A 24,943-nucleotide genomic window follows, 5' to 3' on the forward strand; every position below is an offset into this window, starting at 1 on the left:
ACCCGCTGTCGGACGTTATAGTTGACTTCTCCTATAGCTTCTATTATCTCGTACGGCCCCTGCCACCTGGCCAGGAGCTTACTCTCCACCGTGGGTATGAGCACCATCACCCGGTCCCCCACCTGGAACTTCCAGGTCACTGCTTGGCGATTGTAGTATATCTGTTGTGCCCCTTGGGCCTTCTCCATGTGTTCGCACACAAGGGGGGCGACTTGGGATATTCTGTCTTTCATCTGCAAGACATGTTCAACAACATTTCTCCCAGGGTTCGGCTGTTCTTCCCAGTCTTCTTTAGCCAGGTACAGTATGCCCCTGGTGTGGTGACCATATAACAGCTTGAAGGGGGAGAATCCAGTAGAAGCCTGAGGGACCTCCTGTACGGCAAACAGCAAGTAAGGCAGCAGGGCGTCCCAGTCTTTCCCGTCGCGACTAACCACTTTCTGTAACATGTTCTTCAATGTCCTATTAAAGCGTTCGACAAGGCCATCGGTCTGGGGATGGTAGACCGATGTCCTGAGGGTCCGTATGTGGAACATTGTACATAGGTCCTTCATCAGCTTAGACACAAAGGGGGTCCTTGGGCCGTCAGGATCTCCTTAGGTATCCCTATTCTGGAAAAAATCTGGACTAATTATTTGGCTATGGTCTTGGACATGGAGTTCCGTAGAGGTACGGCCTTGGGGTATCGAGTGGCATAATCTAGTACTACCAAAATGTACTGATGGCCCCGGGCTGACTTCTCCAATGACCCTACTATGTCCATGGCTATTCGCTCAAATGGGGTCTCAATAATTGGCAGAGGTACCAAAGGCCCTTAAGTGTGGTCGGGGCCCATGTACAATACTGCCGGGCTGCCGCATAAATGCCGGGCCAAAAAAACCTCTGTAGAATCCGGTCAAGGGTCTTATCTACCCCTAGGTGGCCCCCGAACAGATGGCTGTGGCCAGATCCATCACGGCCCTCTGATGCTTCCGTGGGACCAAGAGTTGTTCTACGACTTGCTCTTCGACCCAGACTACTCTGTATAGCAGATTGTTCTTAATCATATAATATGGCGCTGGGCCCTTAACTCTCCCCTCCATGGGGCCCCATTTACTTCGACTACTTCTTTACAAATATTGTTGTATATGGGATCATTGGCCTGATCCTGACCAAAATTCCCAAGTGCGGTCCCCATTTGTCCAAACTCAGGGGGGTTCTACCTCCGTTTCCCCCTTGGGGAAAGCCCCTGGAGAACCAGGTCCAGCGATAGGGTTGTTGATCGCTGGCCCAGTCCTGCTGTCGGTTGAGCCCCCTCTTTCCCCTGCAAGCGTAGACTTCTGGTACTGGGTCAGGATCCTCGTCCCCCTCCTTTTATCCATCCTCCATTCCTTCCAAGTCTTCCTGGTCTTCCCGGGCAGGGAGAACAAATTATGGCTAAATTCATGGACAGCCGAAGGGGGGTTAACTATCTGGGCCACCCCCTGGGTCCCGGGGTCATTATTTTCTTCTACCTCCTCCCCGGGGAGTAGGCTATCAAACCCTGGGAAGTCTCATCCGATAAGGACTGGGTAGGGGAGTTTCGGAACTACTCCCACCGTCAATCTAGTGGGGTTTCTGAGAACTTCTATTTTTATGGGGATGGTTGGATAATAGTTGACATCCCCATGCACACAGGATATTCCTGAGCGCTTGGCCCGGGATAGTTGGTCCTGCCTGACCAGCTTCCCCGAGACTAACGTGATTGCACTTCCCGAGTCTACCAATGTTGTGGTCTCTATACCATTCATCTTAACGGGCCTAGTGTATCTATGAGGGACCATCGCAACCCCAACTAGACTTATTAGATCACATGGTCCCCCTATATCTCCCAATTCGCATTGCATAGGCTCTTCTAGATTCAGGCATTGGGCAGCAATATGCCTCAATTCGCCACAGGCATAACATCGGTACCCAGCTCGGGGCAGCCCCCTATTTTTCAGGCTGCTGTTCTTTATCCCCCAAGTCTTTCTCCCCCAGTCCTCAAGTCTCTCCGGGACCGCCGGCTGCTCTTCTGCCTCCTTCCTCCCGTCCATTGTCCAGCCTGGCGCTAGGGCAAACCAGGACCTCGGCACAGAGACTGGCCTCCGATTCTGGCACCTTCCTTCCCCGGTGGTCTGAGAAAGTTCTTGGGCTGCTAAGTGTCTCTCTACGAGGGAAACTAGTTCATCATAGGAGGAGGGATCATTTTGGCGGACCCACCCTTGTATGTCCAGCGTCAACCCCCTCACGTACCTGTCCAACACCAGGATTTCCACTACCTTCTCTGGCCCATGGGTCTCGGGTCGGAGCCACTTCTGGGCAAGGTGGATCAAGTCAAATAGCTGGGACCTCGGCGCTTTGTTGTCCCAATATTTCCACTCTTGGAAGCGCTGGGCCCTTATGGCCGGCGTCACGCCTGACCTCACCAGGATTTCTGCCTTCAGCTGGGGGTAATCCATAGGTGCTTCTGTGGTCATGTTGAAATAGGACTTCTGGGCCTCCCCGCACAGAAATGGGGCCAGGATACCTGCCCACTGGTCTTGGGGCCAGGCCTCCCGCAGGGCTGTCCTCTTGAACGCGAGGAGATATGCCTCTGTATCGTCGCCTGTTTTCATTTTCTGTAAATAGTTGCTTGCGCGTAGCGGCCGGGACCCCTGGGGCCCGTGCGTCAGCATGGTAAGGGCTTTCAACTGGTTCACTACTTCATTCCGGGTGGCTCGATCTTGGGCCGCCTGGTTCATCAGCAATTGGTTTGTCTCCTGTTGGACACATACTAACTCTTGGTGGGCCGCCATCTGTACCTGGTAGCCTCTTGTTGGGCCACAGTGGCCTGTCTCAACGCCATCACTACGTCCTCCATTTTTTATTTTTTATTTTAATTTTTTGTGTGTGATTTACTCTGCCCTGAGATGGCTTGCCACAGAGCCTCACTCACTATACCACATCCCACCCCTGACACCGCGTGTGGCAAAGTACTTTCTTCCCCTCAGCAGGCTCAGTCCTTTTTGCCTTGGAGACACAGGCTTAGGCAAGGCAGATCCTTACAGATAGCACAGGGTCTGGCTATTCCTTCCCCCAGTCAGTCCCTTGTGCTTGTTTTCCTTCCCTTCTGGGGAGGGAGTGCAGCTTCCTTCCTGGAAGGGTTCAGTGTCTTGCTGCACACAGCCTACTGGCAGCTTCCCTGCTTCTCTCACTCTCTCACCTCCCTCTTTCCACGCAGGGGAGGGTTTAAAAAGGTCTCAAGCAGTTGAAGACAACTGAACCTAATTAGTTTCCTAGTAACTCCTTTTCCAGCTGAACCTTGTTTCCCCATGGTTATCTCTCCTCAGTGGATTGGGAGAGGCCTTTTAAGCCCCTGGGACTAATTACAACCCCTCACCCCCATAGCTGTTTGTCCTGGGTTTACCACACCCTATATCATGCTCTGTATGTTACTGCACTGATATCATTTTTCATGCCCATTCCAACTGCAGGGTAACTACAGCACATTAAGGGCCTATTTCTTTTCCCATTGTGTCAGTGGGAGCTTCACAGTTGATTTCAGCAGCGTAGAATTAGGCCCTAAGTGTCTGGGAGTTTATTGTAGACACATGGATTCAATTTGCCTTTCTTTCCCTTTATTTGTAAAATAAATTGGTACCAAGTCTGCTTTTCTCTAACGTTCTGGTACCTCCTGTCATGCTGTCTGCAGTGGCTCACCACTGTAAGTGACTATCTCAGGGCAGACTCAAAAAAACAAGAGCAGACACCCAAACTGCTAGTCTGGTCAATAACAGGGGTCTCAAACTCAATTTGCCTTAGGGCCAGTGCCAGTCTTTGAATCCGCCCAGTGGGCTAATAATGTCATTGAAGATGGTGTTCAGAAAAGAAAACATTTATATTGTATTTTTTATTCTGAATTTCTTAGAAATAATAAAGCTGTCATACAACTTTATACAATTCTTCACCTGCCAGAGAGTTTTTAGTGTTTGCCAGACACCTGGCAATGCTTCAGTTCTGTCAGTTTGTTGATGTTTGGCCTCCCTGCCTGAGCAGTTGAAACCTTCAGGATTGCAGCAAGGTGTGCATCAGATAGTTGTGTTCGGTATTTTGACTTGTTTATATTCATTGTGGAAAAAAGTGATGCTGCCTCCATGGCTGACTCTGCCCAGCAACTAATGATGATATCTCTGTCCCTCTCCCCCAGCCAATGGGAGCTACAGGGGGGCGGTGCCTACAGCAGACATTGCGGACAGCCTGTCTGCCTGCGTCTCTCCTTCCATCTCTCCTCCACGGGCCGCAGTGGGGAGGTTCCTGGGCTGCAGATGGCCTGCAGGCCAGGAGTTTGAGACCCCTATTCTATAATTAGATTTCACCAAGCCAATCACAAACATGAACTCCTGGATCACTACGCAAGTCTCACCATGGAGTCACAGACAGTCCCTTTAGGCTCTTCAGCCTAACTTGCCACCCAGACAAACTGAAAGTTGTGATAAAATGTCACTTAATCATAATATAACACCACACCAAGTTTCTCCCAGTCCCAAGAGACCAGTCAGTCACTCCAGACCTTATTCCAATGATAATGCTGGCAGCCAGTTCTATAGTAAATAACTAAAGGTTTATTAGCTAAGAAGTTATAATTTATTAGCTAAGAGGGTTATTGAGAGTCTATAGCAGGTAAAATATAATAGGCAAATCAGTTTGTAACTCCAAATGGTGGCAGTGATGTAATAAACTGTCAGTTTCCCAAAAGTCTTTTACAGGGTGTCATGAGGTACTCCATTCACTGCCGATCTGGCATCTCCTCCTGGTCATTCTGGGGATTAGCTTTCAAGGCCAACGCCCCATCCACAGTTTGCACATCATCACTCTGACTCTGGTCTGCAGCTCCTCTTCCTCCAGGACCCGCAGCATTCTCTTTGTGACTTAGACTTCCAGCTAGGTCATTCAGTGTTTCCCCTTATGGGATTCAGGCCATCAACTGCCTAGGCAGTCTTCCCGTTCACTGCCCTGGTGCCACTCCCTCAGTGGCTGGTAGGGGAACCCAGGCCTGCTCAGCAGTTCTGGGCTTCCTCCCTCTGCCCACACTGCTCCTTACCTGGACTGATGTAGTTGTGGTTGGTCCTGTTTTGAGCAGGGCGTGGGACTAGATGGCCTCCTGAGGTTGCTTCCAAACCTAAACTTCTATGATTCTATGACTGCTTCCTATACTCTGGTTCCTCTCCTCACTCTGGCTGTGCCAGCCTCAAGAATCCACCTCCAGGGAGTAACTGCAGACTATATCCCTGCAGCCCCCAAACACTCCTCCCTCTTCCCAGGGCATGACTGCTGCCTGCCTTACTGCAGCCTTTCCCAACAGCCCCAGCCCATAGCCAGCTTCCTGGCTTTATAGGTCTCACCAGTTCCTGAACAGGCGAGTCTCTCTAACCAGCTGATTCCGGCCTAAAGCTCCACTGTTTGCAGTGTAATTAGCTGATTAGGTTCATCCTGCCCAACCCAGCTCTTACAGGGCTAGTGTGGGGAGCTCACCCCTTCACACAGGGCTACCCAGAATAACTCTGGGGATCTCTGTCTTCTCATTCAGTTATTCTTCTCTGTTAGATCCTGTATCTCTGGACTGTTTGGATTCTTTCTTTGAATCCATATTTATATCTTCTCACAGAAAACACACTGACAGTCTCTCTACCCATGTGGGCTTTTCCTTTGATGACAGAGAGTGAGGAATGCACTTAGATTTTTGACCTCTGACCTTGTGCATAATGGCCATTTGCTTTGACATTAGCATTTTCTGCTAAAGTCTTAAATCCTTAGTATTTCACAAAATTTATTTGATTTGTTATTTAGCAACAAATGTATTTACCATGTACATGTTTGGCATTTCATTATGACAGGAATAGATAAGCGAAAACAATACCAGTAAGATTCCACTAGTTTTCATAAAATTTAAACATCTGAATACACACTTATACATCTAACCATTACTTTGATCTACACAAGTGAAATGACCCTAAATTAGGGTTACCATACGTCCATTTTTTCCCGGACATGTCCGGCTTTTCTGCAATCAAACCCCCGTCCGGGGGGAACTGCCAAAAAGCCGAACATGTCCGGGAAAATGCCGGCCGGGCACTTCCCCTCCCGCGGCGGCTCTGCTCCTCCCATGACTCTTCGGCTCTGTTTAAGAGCCGAGCTGCCCGAGCGCTATGGGCTTCAGGCAGCCCCCTTGCCTCCGGACCCCAGCTGCCGGCCGGGCACTTCCCCTCCCGGGCTCCGGCGGCGCAGGGTCCGGAGGCATGGGGGCTGCCCGAAGCCGGTAGCGCTCAGGCAGTTCGGCTCTTAAACAGAGCCGAAGAGTCAGGGGAGGAGCAGAGCCTCCGGCCACGGCGGCTCTGCTCCTCCCCTGACTCTTTGGCTCTGTTTAAGAGCCAAGCGCTACGGGCTTTGGGCAGCCCCCATACCTCCGGACCCTGCGCCACCGGAGCCCGGGAGGGGAAGTGCCCTGCCGAGGGCGCAGGGTCCAGAGGCATGGGGGCTGCCCGAAGCCCAAGCGCTACCGGCTTCACGATTTGCCGGGCAGCCTCCAGACCCTGCGCCCCCGGCTGGGCACTCCCCTCCCGGGCTCCAGCTGCGCTGGGGAAGCGCCGGCCGGGGGCGCAGGGTCTGGGGGCTGCCCGGCAAACCGTGAAGCCGGTAGCGCTCGGGCAACCCTTTTCGCGTGGCTGGGAGTGGGAAGGAGGAGGGGGCGGAGTTAGGGCGGGGTTGGGGTGGGGAAGGGGCGGAGTTGGGGCGGGGCTGGGGGTGGGAAATGGGCAGGGCCAGGGCCCCGTGGAGGGTACTCTTTTTTTATTTGTTAAATATGGTAACCCTACCCTAAATACACTCTAGCATGACCTGGTCAGCCAGTATCACACCCTCCCCATTCTGTAACAATTGAAAAGAATATTTGGTTTTGGGTAAATTAATTGCCTAATAATTCCTTGAACACCTTGATGCTTATCATTTAAGAGTTGTTTGAAAATATTCAAGATTTTGAGTAAGGGCTGATTCTGCTAACCCTTTGTCTCACAAATAGCTCTGACCCATGTGACGAGTCCCTTAAGGATTACTCTGATGAATAAGGAATTCAGAATTAGGCCCTTACACTCACATGCTGTTTATCAATATTGCTGTGTAAACAGTATTCCTTGTTTCCTTACTCAGTTTCCCTTCCTTTCTGTGTTTCTTGTTAAAGACAGACTTTTAAAAGCATTTCAATATCTCAGCCATTGTAGCAGCACCATTGATTTGCATGGAAGCTGTTTAATTATCCTCCTATTGCAAATTAAAAGGTGGGATCTATCCCTGCAGGAAGCAGGCGGATCAGACTGGTGAATGGGACTGATCGCTGTGCCGGGAGAGTGGAGATTTATTACAATGGCAGCTGGGGGACAGTCTGTGATGATTTCTGGGATCTGTCAGACTCCAATGTCGTTTGCAAACAACTGGGATGTGGACATGCCATCAATGCAACTGTCTCTGCTCATTATGGGGAAGGATCCGGACAGATCTGGCTGGATGATGTGAACTGCTCTGGGAATGAATCCGATCTCTGGACGTGTCCTTCCAGGGGCTGGGGACAGCACAACTGCAGACACAAAGAGGACGCAGGAGTTCTCTGTTCAGGTCTGGTCCAGGAATGCTCATGTGAGCCTGGTTACCAGGGGATTTAATGGAGAGGGCAGACAACTGAGGAGAGAGCTGAGAATGATAGAGCCTCTACCTCATTGTCTCTTCTATAGGGTGCCCATACATCCAGTTTTAGCCAGGACAGTCCCTTTTTTAAGCCTGCCCTGGCCATCCCAACTGTTTTGGCAAAAATGGGCATTTGTCCCATTTACTCTTGCCAAGTGACCATGAGTTGGCAAGAGCAAATTGGACAAATGCACAGTTTTGCGAAAGAAGTGGGATACGACTCCTAGCCAGGTGCGGATGAACATGCAGCGGTGGGGTGAGTGGCAACGCCAGTCCCCCGCTGGAAGGAGGACTCAAAACAGCAGCTTTGGCTGGGCCAGCCCCGCGCGGGAGGACAGCAGGGGTCTTGGGCCACCCTGCGTGTGGGTGGGAAGAAGGGGGCCTGGGGCTGGCCCAACATGGGTGGGTGGCAGGGGGGCTCAGGCTGGCCCACGTGCTGAGGGGGTAGGGGAACCTCAGGCTGTCCCTCTGCGGGCAGGAGGCAGTGTGGGCTCAGGTTGGCCCCATGTTGGAGGGAGAGAGAGGAAATGAGGCCTTGGGGTTGGGCCCCCAGTGGGGTGTTCCGTTTTCCCTTTTAAAGAAACTATGGTCACTCTACTTTTCTATCTACCTACTGGGTTCGTGATTAGAAAGTCACCATTTCCCATATGTTCCCACCCAGGAGGATTGGAGATATCGCAGCATTTCTCTAGTGTTGGGAGGGCAGTCACTGCTGTATTGCAGGTATCTGTGTGTGTAACTGCTGGGAACCGGTGACTTTTCAGAGGTGACCATTGTATTTCTAATGGGCCTATGGTGTCCAGGAGAGTTTCTGATTCTTAGAGTGATTCTCTCTGACACTTGCTTCTGCAGAAGGATGCATCGTTAGAATTGCTGGGATTTCACTCTTTAAACCCCAGTTCATTTCAGAATCAGACGATTTAATTCATTTTTTGTGCATTTCCTTCTAGAATTCACAGATCTGAGGCTGGTGAGTGACAGTGACTGTGCTGGGCGACTGGAGATTTTCTACAATGGGACGTGGGGCAGTGTTTGCTACAATCAGATGTCTGGAGTAACCCCAGAAATTGTCTGCAAACAGCTGAACTGTGGGGACAGAGGACAGATTGCAAAAGACTTTGCATATGGAGCAGGTTCTGGTCCCACGTGGCTGGACCATGTTGCATGCAATGAGCAGCACAGGTCCCTTTGGCAGTGCCCATCAGACATGTGGAAACAGCAGTCCTGTGATAACCGCGCAGAAGAGACCCATATTTCTTGCAGTGGTAATTCTGAAACTGTCTGTGCACATGCATGCTCACACCCTCTACATGCCTAACTCATTGAAAGGGTGTGATAGAAATTTTGAATGTATTTACTTTTCAGTATAGAGAGTTTTACATTCGCAGCAGTGGCAGACATATTTTCATTGTCCATTCTAGGAATGAGAATACAGCCCCTGGAAAACAAACATGGGACTTATCTATACAAGCTGTGTGTTACACGGTGCAGTCACCTAGTGAGAGCCCACAAATGCCCATAGGCAGGGGAACTAGTGGTGAATGGGGTGCTGCAGCACCCCCCAGGTTTTGCACGGGGTCCCAGCTGCCAGCCCTGCGCTCTGCTGCTGGTACCGCACACAGGGTCCTGCTATTGGCCCCGCAAGCAGGGCTCTGCTCCCGCCCCCAGCTGTGCTCCCAGCCTCAGTCCCCTTACCCCTATCCATGTCCCCCGCCCAGAGTCAGAGCTCAGTCTTGGCCCCAACTCGGGGGAGAGGGAGCACGGATGGGGTAATGGGGGCAAGGTAAAAAGTTTGGGGACCACTGGCTTTCAGCACCCCAACTGTAAAAATTTTCCCAGCGCCACTGCAAATGTCTCCCATTAGTGAGTGTCATTTGGGAATCTCTGTGGCTACACTTTTGGGATGAACAATCAGAGATGGGCCCAATGTGACTGACCAAGATGTGGGCGGTCATGCTGAGTGGTTGAAGCAGGAGTCATGCCCATTAGCTAGAGCAGAAGCTGATAGCCAGAAATTGAAGCCAAGGGTCAGAGCCAGAGTCCAGAGCCAAAGTCAGAAATCGGAGCTCAGTGTCAGGACTAGGTTACCTGGAGCAAGGCAAGAGGTAAGTCCGGAGTCAAGGCAAGAACAAGGCTGGGAACAAGACAGGAAAACGAGGTATCCTAGCTATGGGAAATGCTTTGAGCAGTTGCTGAATGGCTGCTCTGGGGCTGAATTCAAGACCTGAACTGCTGACCCTTCCCACCAATCAGGCAGTACGACCAGTCAGGCAGCCTAATACAGGCCGTTGCGCTTGTTAGTCTGCCTGGAGACTAGCTCTGCTGCAGACCCTGCTTCCTGACCCCCCAGGCTGTGAAATCTAGGTCAGGATCAGAATTCCCGAAAAGTGTGTCTGTGTCTGTGCGTGTAGGTGAGAGTTTGTTTCAGATCTAAAGTCCCATTTTGGTCTCAATTCTAATACCACCATGTCTGGATCCCCAAAATAATATGGGTGAGTTTCAGCTGACAAATCTGTTTACATTCAAAGAGGGCCAAGAGCACCTGTACACAGGGTGGATGGAACAGACTCAGATAATCAAAAACGCACACACCAGCAGGGAGCTGCATAAAGATTTCAACATCCAAAAAATCCACTGAGTAATAAATCCATTAGCTCTGAAACAAACTAGATTTTAGATTTAAGTTTATAAAATTGCTGAAATTTAGGGGTTTAATGTACACACACTCTTCTTGGTCTGTTCAGTTCATCATTTTCTCTGCATAGGACAAAAAGAGAAAACACCTCAGACCCTGTTCACCGAATGCCCGAACACTACAAGCTGCACAGGTATTTCTGCTTCTCTGTGTCTCATTCTTGGTCCCTAAGGACTTTCCCAGTTGTCCCAGTAACATGTGAGGTTTCTGCATTTCCAGACCGGGAGAAGTTACGTGTCGTGGAAGGAAAGGACAGATGCTCGGGGAGAGTGGAGGTTTGGTACCGTGGCTCCTGGGGAACAGTTTGTGATGACTCCTGGGACATGGCGGATGCTAACGTTGTGTGTAAACAACTGGGCTGTGGATCTGCTGTATCTGCCCCGGGCGAGGCTGCATATGGCGAGGGGACTGGTCCCATCTGGGTGGAGTCGTTGAATTGCAGAGGGACAGAGTCATCTCTCTGGGAGTGTCCTGCCAAGCCCTGGGGTGAGAGCAACTGTGGCCATAAGGAAGATGTTGCAGTGAATTGCTCAGGTGAGTGACAGATGTTTCTGCTACATGCTGTAATTTTCCGGAAGGAGGATGGGTCCAATTGCCTGCCCCTCCTTGGTCACAGACCAGGCCCTCCCATCTCCCATGTGCAGGAGCATCAATGATGCTATAGGGTGGAACCTTTGTGGGGTCAGATTGGCGCAGACATCAGCCCACATAGCCCGTGCATCCACCACAGACCCCAGTGTGCTGGTTTGTTACAAGTCAGCATAGGAGGACGTGGGCCCTAAATCACTAACATACAGACCCTGTGCTGGTCTGAGGGAGTTTGTAGAAGTTACGTCTGGAGATCCTCAGGGACTCTGAGGGACGCTACCCGGTGACAAACACGTCACTTCCCAGACTCCAACTCTCCTCCTTTTCTCTTTGCAGGTGTGACAGAGACAACAGCATCACTGAGTAGAACAGGTAAAACATCCCCCTCTCCCATTAAGAGTTAAATTTACCTGCTACTGGGTCACAGAGGATGTGCTGCCAGCTGCAGCCTAAGGCAGGAGCTCCTTTCTGTGTGTAAGCAGGGGAATGGTCCCGCTATTGTGGGGAACTTTTCTGGCTTATACAGTACCCCGGTGAAGTGGATTAATTAAGGGATCTGAGTCCTCCCACTTTCTTTACCCAGAGTTCTTCCTGATGTCAAGCGCTCCCCTTCCACTCTCCTGTGTGGCAGAGTCCTTGTAACCCTGACAAGGCTGGGCCCAGGATTCCTGGGGGCTCGATCCCCAACCTTGCCGTGGTCACTTAGGGCAGGGGCTGGGGTGTCCCCACTCTGGGATGCTCTCTCTGCATTCAACGCTTCCCTGACCCACTGATCATTACATACAGTTCAAAGCAAATACAATTTATTAAACAGCGATCAATTTTAAAAAAATAAGGGAAAAATGGGAAAGGTTAAAGAAAAACATGTCACCCCACTCTGTGGTACAGGGACATCACAACCAGCGTCTCTGGAATGTAAGGGAATTTCACAGTCTGCTCCTCACAAGCCCCAGGTCTCCTTCTGAGGCCCTGGCTGTGCTGCAGGGATGCTGCGGGTTGGACACTTGCTCTGGCGGTGGCCACACACCCTCAGGCTTTAAATGGCAGGACCTTCTTCCCAGCATCGCTCCTGCCCTGTCGGGGTTACGTCCCCTTACACATGGCCTGTGAAATCTAGGGGTGAATGACACCCGGCCGGGAGCTGCAGGCCCTGCTAACCCTGATGATTCCTGTCTGCTGGCTCCAGCTGACAGGGCAGGGCCCATGATTTAAACAGCAGCCTGTGAGCTGCGCCCTGTGTTCCAGCCCATTACTCTGCTGTTCTGGGCTGTGCAATGAGTGACTTGGGAGCTCCCCGGGGCCCCCCCTGACTCTCACAGAATAATCTCTCCCTGTCATATGTTCATTTCCATCCAGTTCCCCCGCGCCGTCCTCTGACTGACAGTGGGAGAGTCACAGTGCCCATGGTCGTCTGCATTATCCTGGGGGCCCTGCTTTGCCTGGTCTTAATCATCCTGGGTGCACAGGTGCGAAGTGCCAGGGCACAGCGCAGAGGTGGGTGTTGATTGGTGTCACTGTGTGAAATGCCTCTGAAATAACAGGGGGAGCTGTGTCTAAGGGGGGTGGGGTGTTGTCAGTGTAATGGAAGGTTAAGTTGTATTATACTGTTCGGCCACAAAGTGGCATTGCATGTACCAACTTATTTTAGCTATCCTCAGCCATGCCTGGCAGAGCATTAAGGGATCTTATTGTGAACAGATCTGGTGAGTATTTCTCTGGGAAGGGAGCTCTGTAGCCATTCTATATCTGGTACAGAAACCTGACCTGCTAATAGCAGCCATGCCACCTACCATGTACCAGGTGTATGTGACATGGTGCCCAAAGTTAAGCAGTGCCAGAAGAGAAGAAAAAACAGAAGGAAGAGAGTAACAGAAGTTGCAGACAGAAGGAGGAGCAATGAAGGTTGCAGAGAGGAAAAAAAAAAGCAACACAGGTTGCAGGATTTCATCAACATCTCTCTCTGCGTTGCCCCAGAGAACTTCAGCTTTCACAAACCTTCACAACTGAGAGACAAGAAGCAGCATTTTGCAAGATTTCAAATTGCTACAAAACTCCATAAGGAAACTGAAGATATACAGGTATGGTGTTTACTTTGTGCTCTTTGGAAGCAAGCAGAGCATTTCTTTAAATCCTTTGATTTTCCTGAGGACAGTCACAAAGATGACTATGGAAGGGTTCTAGCTATGTTTGATGCATACTTTATACACTGGAAGCTCAAAGTTACAGAACTGACCAGTGAACCACACACCTCATTTGGAACTGGAAGTACGCAACCAGGCAGCACCAGAGACCCAAAAAAACACAAAAGCAAATATAGTACAATACTGTCTTAAATGTAAACAACTAAAAAAATTACAGGGGAAGGTTAAAAAAAAGGTTTGACAAGGTAAGGAAACTGTTTCTGTGTTTCATTTAAATTAAGATGGTTAAAAGCAGCATTTTTCTTCTGAATAGTACAGTTTCAAAGCTGTATTAAGTCAATGTTCAGTTGTAAACTTTTGAAAGAACAACTGTAACATTTTCTTCCGAGTTACAAATGTTTCAGTTATGAACAATCTCCATTCCAAGATGTTTGTAATTCTGAGGTTCTACTGTACCCTCAGAGAAATGTGGTTTATGAAAGGGAATGTTTTCATCAGAGAATTCAAGGACTAGGGGAAAATGTTGAATAAATTATAAGAGCTCTGCATGCCTTGGCTGAAAACTCTGATTCTGGAACAGCAAACCTGAAAATATCAGAGAGAAGCTGGTTATTGAGTTAAACGATAAAGTCTTTCACAGCAACTACAATTAAAAACAGACTTCACCCTACACACTGCTATTCAAATGGCAAGGCAATCTAGCTGATGAGACATCAAAACCCAGAGCAACTTGCCAAACAAGAATCTAGCTTAGAAGCTAGTAACAAACACAGCATGAGTGCGACAAGTTAATACTATAAAACTGGTGAGGTAAAGAGAGAGAACTCCTGGCTAAGAGGAACAAATTTTACTCAAACACTCAGGATATATTAAATGCACAAAATATGGGCATTTTGCAGGTTTTTTTTTTTGCCACCTAAACGCAGTGATATGCAGTAAACACATAAAGAACAGGAGTACTTGTGGCACCTTAGAGACTAACAAATTTATTAGAGCATAAGCTTTGTGGGCTACAGCCCACTTCTTCGGATGCATATAGAGTGAAACATATATTGAGGAGATATATATACAAATATATATATAGAGAGATATAGATATAGATATATGTGTGTATATATATCTCCTCAATACATGTTTCACTCTATATGCATCCGAAGAAGTGGGCTGTAGCCCACGAAAGCTTATGCTCAAATAAATTTGTTAGTCTCTAAGGCCTTGGCTACACTTACCGGCAAGTTCGACGGCTGGAAATCGAACTTCTGGGTTCGACTTATCGCGTCTAGTCTGGACGCGATAAGTCGAACCCGGAAGTGCTCGCCGTCGACTGCGGTACTCCAGCTCGCCGAGAGGAGTACCGCGGAGTCGACGGGGGAGCCTGCCTGCCGAGTGTGGACCAAGGTAAGTTTCAACTAATTCGAAATAAGGTACTTCGAACTTCAGCTACGTTATTCACGTAGCTGAAGTTGCGTACCTTAGTTCGAATTAGGGGGGGTAGTGTAGACCAAGCCTAAGGCCTGGTCTACACTAGGCGTTTATGTCGAAGTTAGCGCCGTTAAATCGAATTAACCCTGCACCCGTCCACACTGCGATGCTATTTAGTTCGACATAGAGGTCTCTTTAATTCGACTTCTGTACTCCTCCCCGACGAGGGGAGTAGCGCTAAATTCGACATGGCCATGTCGAATTAGGCTAGGTGTGGATGGAAATCGACGCTAATAGCTCCGGGAGCTATCCCACAGTGCACCACTCTGTTGACGCTCTGGACAGCAGTGCGAGCTCGGATGCTCTGACCAGCCACACAGGAAAAGCCCCGGGAAAATTTGAATTTGAATTCCTTTTCCTGTCTGGCCAGTTTGAATCTCATTTCCTGTCTGGACATCGTGGCGAGCACAGCAGCACTGGCAACGATGCAGAGCTCTCCAGCAGTGATGGCCATGCAGTCTGGGAATAGAAAGAGAGCCCCAGCATGGACTGATCGTGAAGTCTTGGATCTCATCGCTGTGTGGGGCGATGAGTCCGTGCTTTCCGAGCTGCGATCCAAAAGAAGGAATGCAAAGATCTACGAGAAGATCTCTAAAGACATGGCAGAGAGAGGATACAGCCGGGATGCAACGCAGTGCCGCGTGAAAATCAAGGAGCTGAGACAAGGCTACCAGAAGACCAAAGAGGCAAACGGACGCTCCGGATCCCATCCCCAGACATCCCGTTTCTACGAGGCACTGCATTCCATCCTCGGTGCTGCCGCCACCACTACCCCACCAGTGACCGTGGACTCTGAGGATGGGATACTGTCCACGGCCGGTTCCTCAGACATGTTAGGGGACGGGGAAGATGAGGAAGGAGATGAGGAGGGCGAGGCAGTTGGCAGCTCTCACAACGCTGATTTCCCCGACAGCCAGGATCTCTTCATCACCCTTACAGAGATCCCCTACGAAGCGTCCCCAGCCATTACCCCGGACACAGAATCTGGTGAAGGATCAGCCAGTAAGTGTTGTAAACATCTAAACATTTATTTTTAACAAAACAGGAATATTAACAATTAAAAGAATGGGTTGTTCATGATTAGTGTGCCCTAGGCGCTTAACGGTTTAGTAAGGGGCAGTGCAAGTTTTGAAAAGAAATCTAGCAATGTCCGGTTTTCAGTGATTGTCCTGCACAAGCCGCTCTACTGTGTATTCCCTGCTACTGCAGCTACAGTAAAATGCGGTCTATATGTGCGGGGATAGAGCAGTAATCCTCCTGGGACATCTCGATGAAGCTCTCCTGGAGGTAACTTGAAAGCCGTTGCATGAGGTTCTTGGGGAGAGCGGCCTTATTGGGTCCTCCGAAGTACGACACGTTGCCGCGCCACGAGATTATCAGGTACTCGGGGATCATTGCTCTGCACAGCAGGGCGGCATACGGCCCTGGTCTTTGGAGGCTTTCCCGGAGCATTCTCTCTTTGTCGCTCTCGGAGATCCTCATCAGGGTGATGTCGGCCATGGTGACCTGCTTTTAATTAGGTAGGGGAATGTTAGTGTTGGGACTGCTTTCCCGTTCCTTTACAGAACTGTCACCGCTGGTTTGCAGCCACGCGGTGGAGGCGGGAGAGGGGCAGCCGAAAGGGATCATTCCCGGGGACAGCCGCGAGGGGGTGGGACAGGGGCAGAGTTCCCGCTTGCCGGATTGCTGGCAGCAGGGACTGACATTGATTTAAATGTGAAATGAGGCCAGTGGTAATATAAAAGTTTTAAACTGCCACAAGTGTACGGCTTACCATGTCTGCCTGCAACAGAAATTCCGTTGTGCTGCCTCGCTTCTCAAATGTGCTGTTCAAGACCCCAGGCACAGAATGCGAAGGCCGAGAATTCGACCTTGTGCTGAGTGCGCATGTGAAAGGTGCTGTGCATGGTCTTGTTCACAGAGAAAGACTATGTTCTTTGTTCACAACTACATTTATCTTTCAGAGGAATTCACTCCCTTTTTCCCATTTCCACAGCCCCGTCTGCGACTGTCTCACAACCTAGCCTGGAATCACACTCCCAGAGGCTAGCGCGGATTAGGCGTAGGAAGAAGAGGACACGGGAGGACATGTTCTCTGAGCTTATGGCCTCTTCCCAAGCCCAGGCAGCACAGCAGACCCAGTGGCGGGAGAACTTGACCCGAATGCACCAAGCCAACATGGATCGGGAGGAGAGGTGGCGGCAGGAAGACCAGCAGGCGACTCAAACGCTGCTTGGACTACTGAGGGAGCAAACGGACACGCTCCGGCGCCTTGTGGATGTTCTGCAGGAACGGAGGCAGGAGGACAGAGCCCCGCTGCAGTCCATCTCTAACCGCCCTCCCCCGCCACCAAGTCCCATACCCACCTCACCCAAAGTGCAAAGAAGGAGAGGCGGCAGAGTCCCTGCTAACTCTCACTCCACCCCTGCAGAGAGCTCTAGTAGCAGAAGGCTCTCATTTCCCAAAATTTGAAAAGTTCTTTCCTTCCTGCCTGACACAAGCCCACGTCCAAGTTTCACCTCCCAATGCCATGTGTAGTTGATAATAAAAAATTCGTTTCTGTTAACTACTGTTTCAATCATGTTCTTTTGGAGGAGGAGGGGAAAGGGGGTTGGAAATTGGACAGGACAGTCTCCTTTGGCAGGGTACATAGTCGGGGGCAGGCACAGCAGCAGGGCACATACACAGTGCAGTGATGCAGTGACTAGTTGCCCCGGTTAGTCTGGGAGGTTGTTTTGATGTAATGTTGGGGGGGGGGGGGTTGCTCTGTGACTTTGTGGCGGGGGAGGGCAGTTACAGATCTTAAGCGCCGGTCCTTAGACAGGATCACAGAGCCACACAGCATGGGATCTGTAACCGTCCTCCCCCTGCCACAAAGTCAAATAGACCTCCCATACACACAGTCCCGATCAGGAGGGGTGACAGGCTCCGTTGAAACAAGCATCCCACCGCAGCGGAGCCTGTCAATCCTTGAGTTTAGAAGCTGCATTCGCATCACAACACTAGACCCGCCCCGCACCACAGTCTGCGTCCCAGTTTTAAAAAATTCCCGCTAAAACAGTATTAAAGAAAACGGTGTGCTTTAACAAAGTAGAACTATTTTTATTTCGACACGTGTGTTGGAGGGGGGGTGAAGGGGGTATGTAACTGGATAGGATAGTCAACATTACCTGGGTAAAGAAACGGGGGCAGGTTTAGCTTCTCAGTACACAAACTATAAAATCACAGGTTACCCTGCTCACTCAGGAACTTTGCTTTCAAAGCCTCCCGGATGCACAGCGCTTCCCGCTGGTCTCTTCTAATCGCCCGGCTGTCTGGCTGTGAGTAATCACCAGCCAGGCTATTTTCCTCAACCTCCCACCCCGCCATAAAGGTCTCCCCCTTGCTCTCACAGAGATTGTGGAGCACACAGCAAGCTGCTATAACAATGGGGATATTGGTTTCGCTGAGATCACAGCGAGTCAGTAAGCTTCTCCATCTCCCCTTGAGACGGCCAAAAGCACACTCCACCACCATTCTGCACTTGCTCAGCCGGTAGTTGAAGAGTTCTTTTTCAGTGTCCAGGGCGCCAGTATAGGGCTTCATGAGCCAGGGCATTAGCGGGTAGGCTGGGTCCCCGAGGATGACTATAGGCATCTCCACATCCCCAACAGTTATTTTGTGGTCCGGGAAGTAAATACCTTGTTGCAGCCGTCTAAACAGACCAGAGTTCCTGAAAACACGAGCGTCATGAACCTTGCCCGGCCATCCCACGTAGATGTTGGTAAAACGTCCCCTGTGGTCCACCAGTGCTTGCAGCACCATGGAAAAGTATCCCTTTCGGTTAATGTACTGGGTGGCCTGGTGGTCCGGTGCCAGGATAGGGATGTGAGTTCCATCTATGGCCCCACCGCAGTTTGGGAATCCCATCGCTGCGAAGCCATCTATGATCGCCTCCACGTTTCCCAGGGTCACTACCTTTGGCAGCAGTACATCAACGATTGCCTTCGCTACTTGCATCACAACAACCCCCACGGTAGATTTGCCCACCCCAAACTGGTTCGCGACTGACCGGTAGCTGTCTGGCGTTGCAAGCTTCCACAGGGCTATGGCCACTCGCTTCTGTACACTCAGTGCAGCTCGCAACCGGGTGTCACTGCGCTTCAGGGCAGGGGACAGCAACTCACAAAGTTCCAGGAAAGTTCCCTTCCGCATGCGAAAGTTTCGCAGCCACTGGGATTCATCCCAGACCTGCAGCACTATGCGGTCCCACCACTCAGTGCTTGTCTCCCGTGCCCAGAATCGCCGTTCCACGGCATCAACATGACCCATTGCCACTGTGATGTCCTCGGCGCTGGGTCGCCTGCTTTCTGACAGGTCTGTGCTACTCTCAGACTTCAGGACATCACCGCGGTGCCGTAGCCTCCTCGCCTGACTTTTCTGCATCTGCCTCAGGGAAACCTTTATGATAAGCTGCGAAACGTTGAGAGCGGCCACAACTGCAGCGATGGTCGCAGCGGGCTCCATGCTCGGAGTACAGTGGCGTCCGCGCTGTCAATGACTGGAAAAGCGCGCGAACTGTTTTCCCGCCGGCGCTTTCAGGGAGGGAGGGCGGGAGTGATGGACGGATGACGACAGTTTCCCAAAAGCACCCTCGACTCATTTTGTTACCCAGAAGGCATTGCCGGCTACACCCAGAATTCCAATGGGCAGAGGGGACTGCGGGAACTGTGGGATAGCTGACCACAGTGCACCGCTTCGAATGTCGACGCTATCACCGTTAGTGTGGACGCACAAAGTCGAATTACTGTCCTTAGTGTGGACACACACGTTCGACTTTGCAATATCGATTACAAAAATTCGATGCAAGTAAAATCGAACTACTCTCGTAGTGTAGACAAGGCCTAAGGCTTGGTCTACACTAAACCCCCAAATCGAACTAAGGTACGCAACTTCAGCTACGTGAATAACGTAGCTGAAGTTCGAAGTACCTTAGTTCGAACTTACCTCGGTCCACACGCGGCAGGCAGGCTCCCCCGTCAACTCTGCGGTACTCCTCTCGTCTAGCTGGAGTACCGCAGTCGACGGCGAGCACTTCCTGGTTTGACTTATCGCGTCCAGACAAGACGCGATAAGTCGAACCCAGAACTTTGATTGCCAGCCGCCGAACTAGCAGCTGGGTGTAGATATACCCAAAGGTGCCACAAGTACTCCTGTCCTTTTTGCGGATACAGACTAACATGGCTGCTACTCTGAAACCTGGCAGTAAACACATTGATTTATATTACAGACAAACGAGCCATTGTTTCTGGGATCTATTATGTGTGATGATACAGAGCCTGAAAGTGATCATTCAGAGAAACAGTATTGACTTTAAAATTCATTTAGGAACAGATGTAACAGTAATCTCAGAAGGGCCTTACAATTACCATCAATCCCTCCCAGAGCTGAAGTCACCTGACACAGCTGACTAGCCCTAGAGGCATTCTGAATTGCATGGGACAGTTCACCGTAGAAATATCTTTCAAAGACAAAAACTTCTCATTCAGAGTGCATGTGATCAAAGGATCAAAGACCAACAGCGTTCTCGACCTCAGTGTGGCAGCCATGATGGGCCTAATGAGAAAAGTGGAAGAACTTGGCAGGGGGATATTTGAAAGGAGACCCAGTACAAATAAACTCAAGATAAAATGCTGGAGCATACAGTGTACATCAGAAAGAACAATCAACGGAGCAAACAGATAGCAGATGCAGAACAAGAGGAAGAAAACTCAGAGATTCCAAACAGGCCTCAGGCAGTCATTGCAACTGATGGAAAGCCAGATGACCAAGTTGTTACTTGTGTGGGTTTGGTAATTAGAAAACTAGTACCACTGAGAGAAGTTAGGGCTTTTTCCCTCGCCCCTCTCTTGGTTCTTATCACGCAAACAGAAAGCAGAAGACCACAGTCCAAGTGTAGGCAATTCAATGTTTATTGGGGTTAATCAAGCAAGCATATCCATAGCTCTGTACGCCACAGAGTTTTCCCTGTCCTTTTCCCCACCTTCTTTTTCTTAGCAGGCTTAATTATACCTATGGTGCACACCTTGGTCCCACCCCTTACAATTTATGGTCATGTTCCCTTTTGGAGGATCGTGAGTATGGACACCTTGGTACCGCCTTTTTGTACCCCATGGGAGGGTTAGGCGTAAGGTTATGTTTAAGCAAAGGTCACCTTTTCTCTGGCTTTTTAGTGTTTTTATGCTTCCCCATCACCCCACTTGACCCTCCCATCTGGTTGCTTGACCTTGCCTTTAGATAAGGGTCAAGGCAGTCTTCAAGTGTACACTGGTATATTAAACTCCCACCATACCCAGCAACACTTTAACTCTTTTCCTTATTTCTTTTCATTGTGCTATAAACCCCATCTGGAAGCAATACACAGTGTTTTCATTCTTTGTTCACACATATTAGTAGGGAGAATATATAAAGGTATCAAAAGTCAAACGCAAACTTTTATCCTAGGCTGAGAGACAGGCCTATATACTAAAAAGACACTTAATAGACTGATCTGTGCAAAACTACAAATATACAATGATAACCTAAATTTTGTAAATGGTAGGAATGTAGAACTCAAAAGTGAAAATGTAATGGAACGCTAAACTGTATTATACTGTTCACCCACTAGGTGGCACTGTGTGTAACACACCTTGTTTAAACTAACTTCAGCCATACCTGGTAGAGTATTAAGGTATCTTATGGTGAACACATGTGGTGTGTACCTCTCTTGCAGGGAAGCTCTGAAGCCAGTCCAGATGACAGTAAATTGGGAGGAGTTGAGACTATGGGGACAATAGAGAAATAATACAAAGGGGAAATGCAGTGGTCCCTTGCTCTCAAGTGGGGAGGGAGCCCACTCTGTCCCACTGTGTCAGGCAGCAGCACACAGGCTTGGGTCCCACTAGCTGGGCCGATCTGTAAGCTGTCTAGAGCTCACAGCCTCCTGTCAGGGCTGCCGTCAATCAAGAGTCTAGGGCTCTGGCCCTCTAGGTGGGGCAGAGTATAAGCAGTCTTTAGTCTACACCATCCTGGCTGGGACAGCCAGCAGTTAATGGTTTATTAGGGAAGCTCTGGCCCTCTGGGCAGGGCAGAGTGGGGAGCAGGTGATGCCTAAGCCTCTTGGCTAAGGGAGCTAGCAAACACACAGTCTGGGGCTCTGGCTTTTTGGATGGGAGCAGAGCAGGGAGCACCAAACAGTCTAGGGATTCAGGCCCTCAGGCAGGGCAGAGCACCAAACAGGCACGTTTGATGTCCTGGCTCTGGCAGAGAGCAGAGGAAGGCTGCCACCCGAGGAATGGGGTTGGCAGCAGGGGATGGGGGGACCTAGGCACACCCTACTCCATTGCGTCTTAGCCCAGGTCTCTAACAGTGGCGGACTGTTCCATTGGGTCAGCAGGGATCCAGCTTAAATATGTTGACTTGGGTTTTGACAGTGAAACGGGACCAAAGTCCAGTTTCCTTGGGCTACTTCCTACCAGCGTCTGAGTGAGGGGTTCCATAGTGCCTGGGTTCTTGGTCTCATCGGGGTATTGGCCGATGGCAGTCCTGGCAGTTTCTCTCTGGGGTTGGTCTCCTTTGGGGACAGGATCCTGTCCAGTGCAGGTCCAGCTCCAGATTTCTGCATCAGGCTGGAGACAGGAAACAAAGGGTAGGAATAAACGGTAAATTTTCAGAATGGAGAGGGGTAACTAGTGGTGTTCACCAAGGGTCAGTCCCAGGACCAATCCTATTCCATTTATTCATAAATGATCTGAAGAAAGGGGTAAACAGTGAGGTGGCAATGTTTGCAGATGATACTAAGCAGCTCAAGATAGTTAAGACCAAAGCAGACTGTGAAGAACTTCAAAAAGATCTCACAAAACTAAGTGATTGGGCAACAAAATGACAAATGAAATTTAATGTGGATAAATGTAAAGTAATGTACGTTGGAAAAAATAACCCCAACTATACATACAATATGATGGAGGCTAATTAAGTTACAGCTAATCAGGAAAGAGATCTTGGAGTCATCATGATAGTTCTCTGAAGACGTCCACACAGTGTGCAGCGGCAGTCAAAAAAACAAACAGGATGTTAGGAATCATTAAAAAGGGATAGAGAATAAGACAGAGAATATCTTATTTCCATTATATAAATCCATGGTACACCCACATCTTGAATACTGTGTACAGATGTGGTCTCCTCATCTCAAAAAAGATATACTGGCATTAGAAAAGCTTCAAAGAAGGGTAACTAAAATGATTAGGGGGTTGGAACGGGTCCCATATGAGGAGAGATTAGAGGCTTGGACTTTTCAGCTTGGAAAAGAGGAGACTAAGGGGTGTTATGATAGAGGTATATAAAATCATGAGTGGTGTGGAGAAAGTGAATATGGAAAAGTTATTTACTTGTTCCCATAATATAAGAACTAGGGGCCACCAAATGAAATTAATGGGCAGCAGGTTTGAAACAAATAAAAGGAAGTTCTTCTTCACACAGCGCACAGCCAATCAGTGGAACTCCTTACCTGAGGAGGTTGTGAAGGCTAGAACTATAACAGGGTTTAAAAGAGAACTAGATAAATTCATGGAGATTAAGTCCATTACTGGCTATTAGCCAGGATGGGTAAGGAATGGTGTCCCTAGCCTCTGTTTGTCAGAGGGTGGAAATGGATGGCAGGAGAGAGATCACTTGATCATTAACTGTTAGGTTCACTCCCTCTGGGGCACCTGGCATTGGCCACTGGCAGCAGACAGGATACTGGGCTGGATGGATCTTTGCTCTGCCCCAGTATGGCCGTTCTTATATTCTTATGTTCTAACATTAAAAAGCTTCAGGTATAAAAAATCAGTTTGGAGGGCCCTCCTGCAGTGTTTTCTGCATTCCTCAGATTCTGAGTTTTCTTATACGAGAAAAACAAACAAAAAATAACCAACCAGCCAAGACTTCGAACACAGTAGTTATATCTATTTCCACTGTGCAGAGCTTCACAGTGTAACTGATGCTGCTAATCTGGTCACTTTACAGGAAACTGGCAGCAGTCCCACTGAAATGAAATGCAAGGCCCTAGCTTTATGCTTCCTGTCCTGTCCTGGTAATTCCGGCGAGTGGGGCAGGGCAGGTTTGGCTCCACCCACCAGAGGGATTGTCGTGGCCCCTCACTGTCAAGTGGGGAGGCAGGCAACTCCGCCTCACTAGAGGAAATACTACAAAGTGACTGCAAGTATTGTTAGAAAAAGAACATTTTAAGATTCCATTTAGAAAAGTGCTGGAAAATCCATGTGAGGGAAAGATCCTGAATAGAGAGATACAGCTGGAGGGAGGGAACGAGGAAGCAGAAATGCTGCAAAAGAGCTTGGGTGATAATGGCCAAAGAAATCAGACAGTTCTATTAGACATTTAGGGAATATGTACACTGCAGTGAGAGGTGTGATTGAAGCACATGTAGACATACCCGAGCTAGCTTTTACCTAGCTAGGTAAAAGCTAGCTGGCATAACAACAGAAGTGTAGTTGCGTCAGCATGGTAGTGACGTGGGCTAGCCACTGGAGTATGCACCCAGGCTCCTCGGTGAGGTTGTACATGGAAGGTTAGCCTGTGCTGCTGTGTCTGCTGACACAGCTACATGGATAGCTAGATCTAAGTCAGCTCAGATGTGTTTATGCATCCTGCAATCACACCTCCAGATTGCCGTGTTGATGTACCCTTATACAAGAACATAAGAAAGGCCATACTGGGTCAGACCAAATGTCCATCTAGCCCAGTATACTGTCTTCCAACAGCGGCCAATGCCAGGTGCTTCAGAGGGAATTAACAGAACAGGTAATCAACAATTGATCCATCCCCTGTCACTCATTCCCACCTTCTGGCAAACAGAGGGTAAGGACACCATTCCTGCCCATCCTGGCTAATAGCAATTGATGGACCTATCCTCCATGTATTTATCTAGTTCTTTTTTGAGCCCTGTTATACTCTTGGCCTTCACAACATCCTCTGGCTATGAGTTCCACAGGCGTTGATTGTGTGTTGTGAGAAGAAATTCTTCCTTTTGTTTGTTTCAAACCTGCTGCCTGTTAATTTCATTTGGTGACCCCTAGTTCTTGTGTTATGAGAAGGAGCAAATAACACTTCCTTATTTAATTTCTCCATACCAGTCATGATTTTATACTCATATGGCAGCTTTTCCATACCCCTAATCATTTTTGTTGCCCTTTTCTGAACTTTTTCCAGTTCCAATATATCTTTTTTTGATATGGGGTGACCACATCTGCACGCAGTATTCAAGATGTAGGCATACCATTGATTTATATAGAGGCAATATGATATT

General features: G+C 49.3%; 2 protein-coding genes across 2 annotated transcripts in view; both read left to right on the forward strand.

Moving 5' to 3' along the window:
* Positions 1-24,943, forward strand: part of LOC122172996 (antigen WC1.1-like) — a 64,371-nt gene that overhangs the window by 33,640 nt on the left and 5,788 nt on the right. Inside the window, exons 5-10 of the mRNA XM_065584730.1 lie at positions 7,330-7,644; positions 8,664-8,978; positions 10,479-10,541; positions 10,628-10,942; positions 11,333-11,368; positions 12,353-12,490. Coding sequence (XP_065440802.1) covers positions 7,330-7,644; positions 8,664-8,978; positions 10,479-10,541; positions 10,628-10,942; positions 11,333-11,368; positions 12,353-12,490 — 1,182 coding nt within the window. The remainder of the gene's footprint in view (positions 1-7,329; positions 7,645-8,663; positions 8,979-10,478; positions 10,542-10,627; positions 10,943-11,332; positions 11,369-12,352; positions 12,491-24,943) is intronic.
* On the forward strand, positions 14,641-17,185 carry LOC135981598 (uncharacterized). Its single transcript, XM_065584822.1, has 2 exons — positions 14,641-15,621; positions 16,616-17,185. Exons 1-2 carry the CDS (start codon positions 15,045-15,047, stop codon positions 17,089-17,091), a joined length of 1,053 nt encoding a protein of 350 aa, XP_065440894.1. The 5' UTR covers positions 14,641-15,044; the 3' UTR covers positions 17,092-17,185.

This window comes from Chrysemys picta, chromosome 1 (genome assembly GCF_011386835.1).
Source record: "Chrysemys picta bellii isolate R12L10 chromosome 1, ASM1138683v2, whole genome shotgun sequence".
Taxonomy (NCBI): domain Eukaryota; kingdom Metazoa; phylum Chordata; order Testudines; family Emydidae; genus Chrysemys; species Chrysemys picta.

Coding starts and splice junctions, on each gene's coding strand:
- LOC135981598 (XM_065584822.1), top strand. CDS start 15,045: ATGCAGAGCTCTCCAGCAGTGATGGCCATGCAGTCTGGGAATAGAAAG. Junction 15,622..16,615: donor ATCTGGTGAAGGATCAGCCA/GTAAGTGTTGTA, acceptor CCATTTCCACAG/CCCCGTCTGCGACTGTCTCA.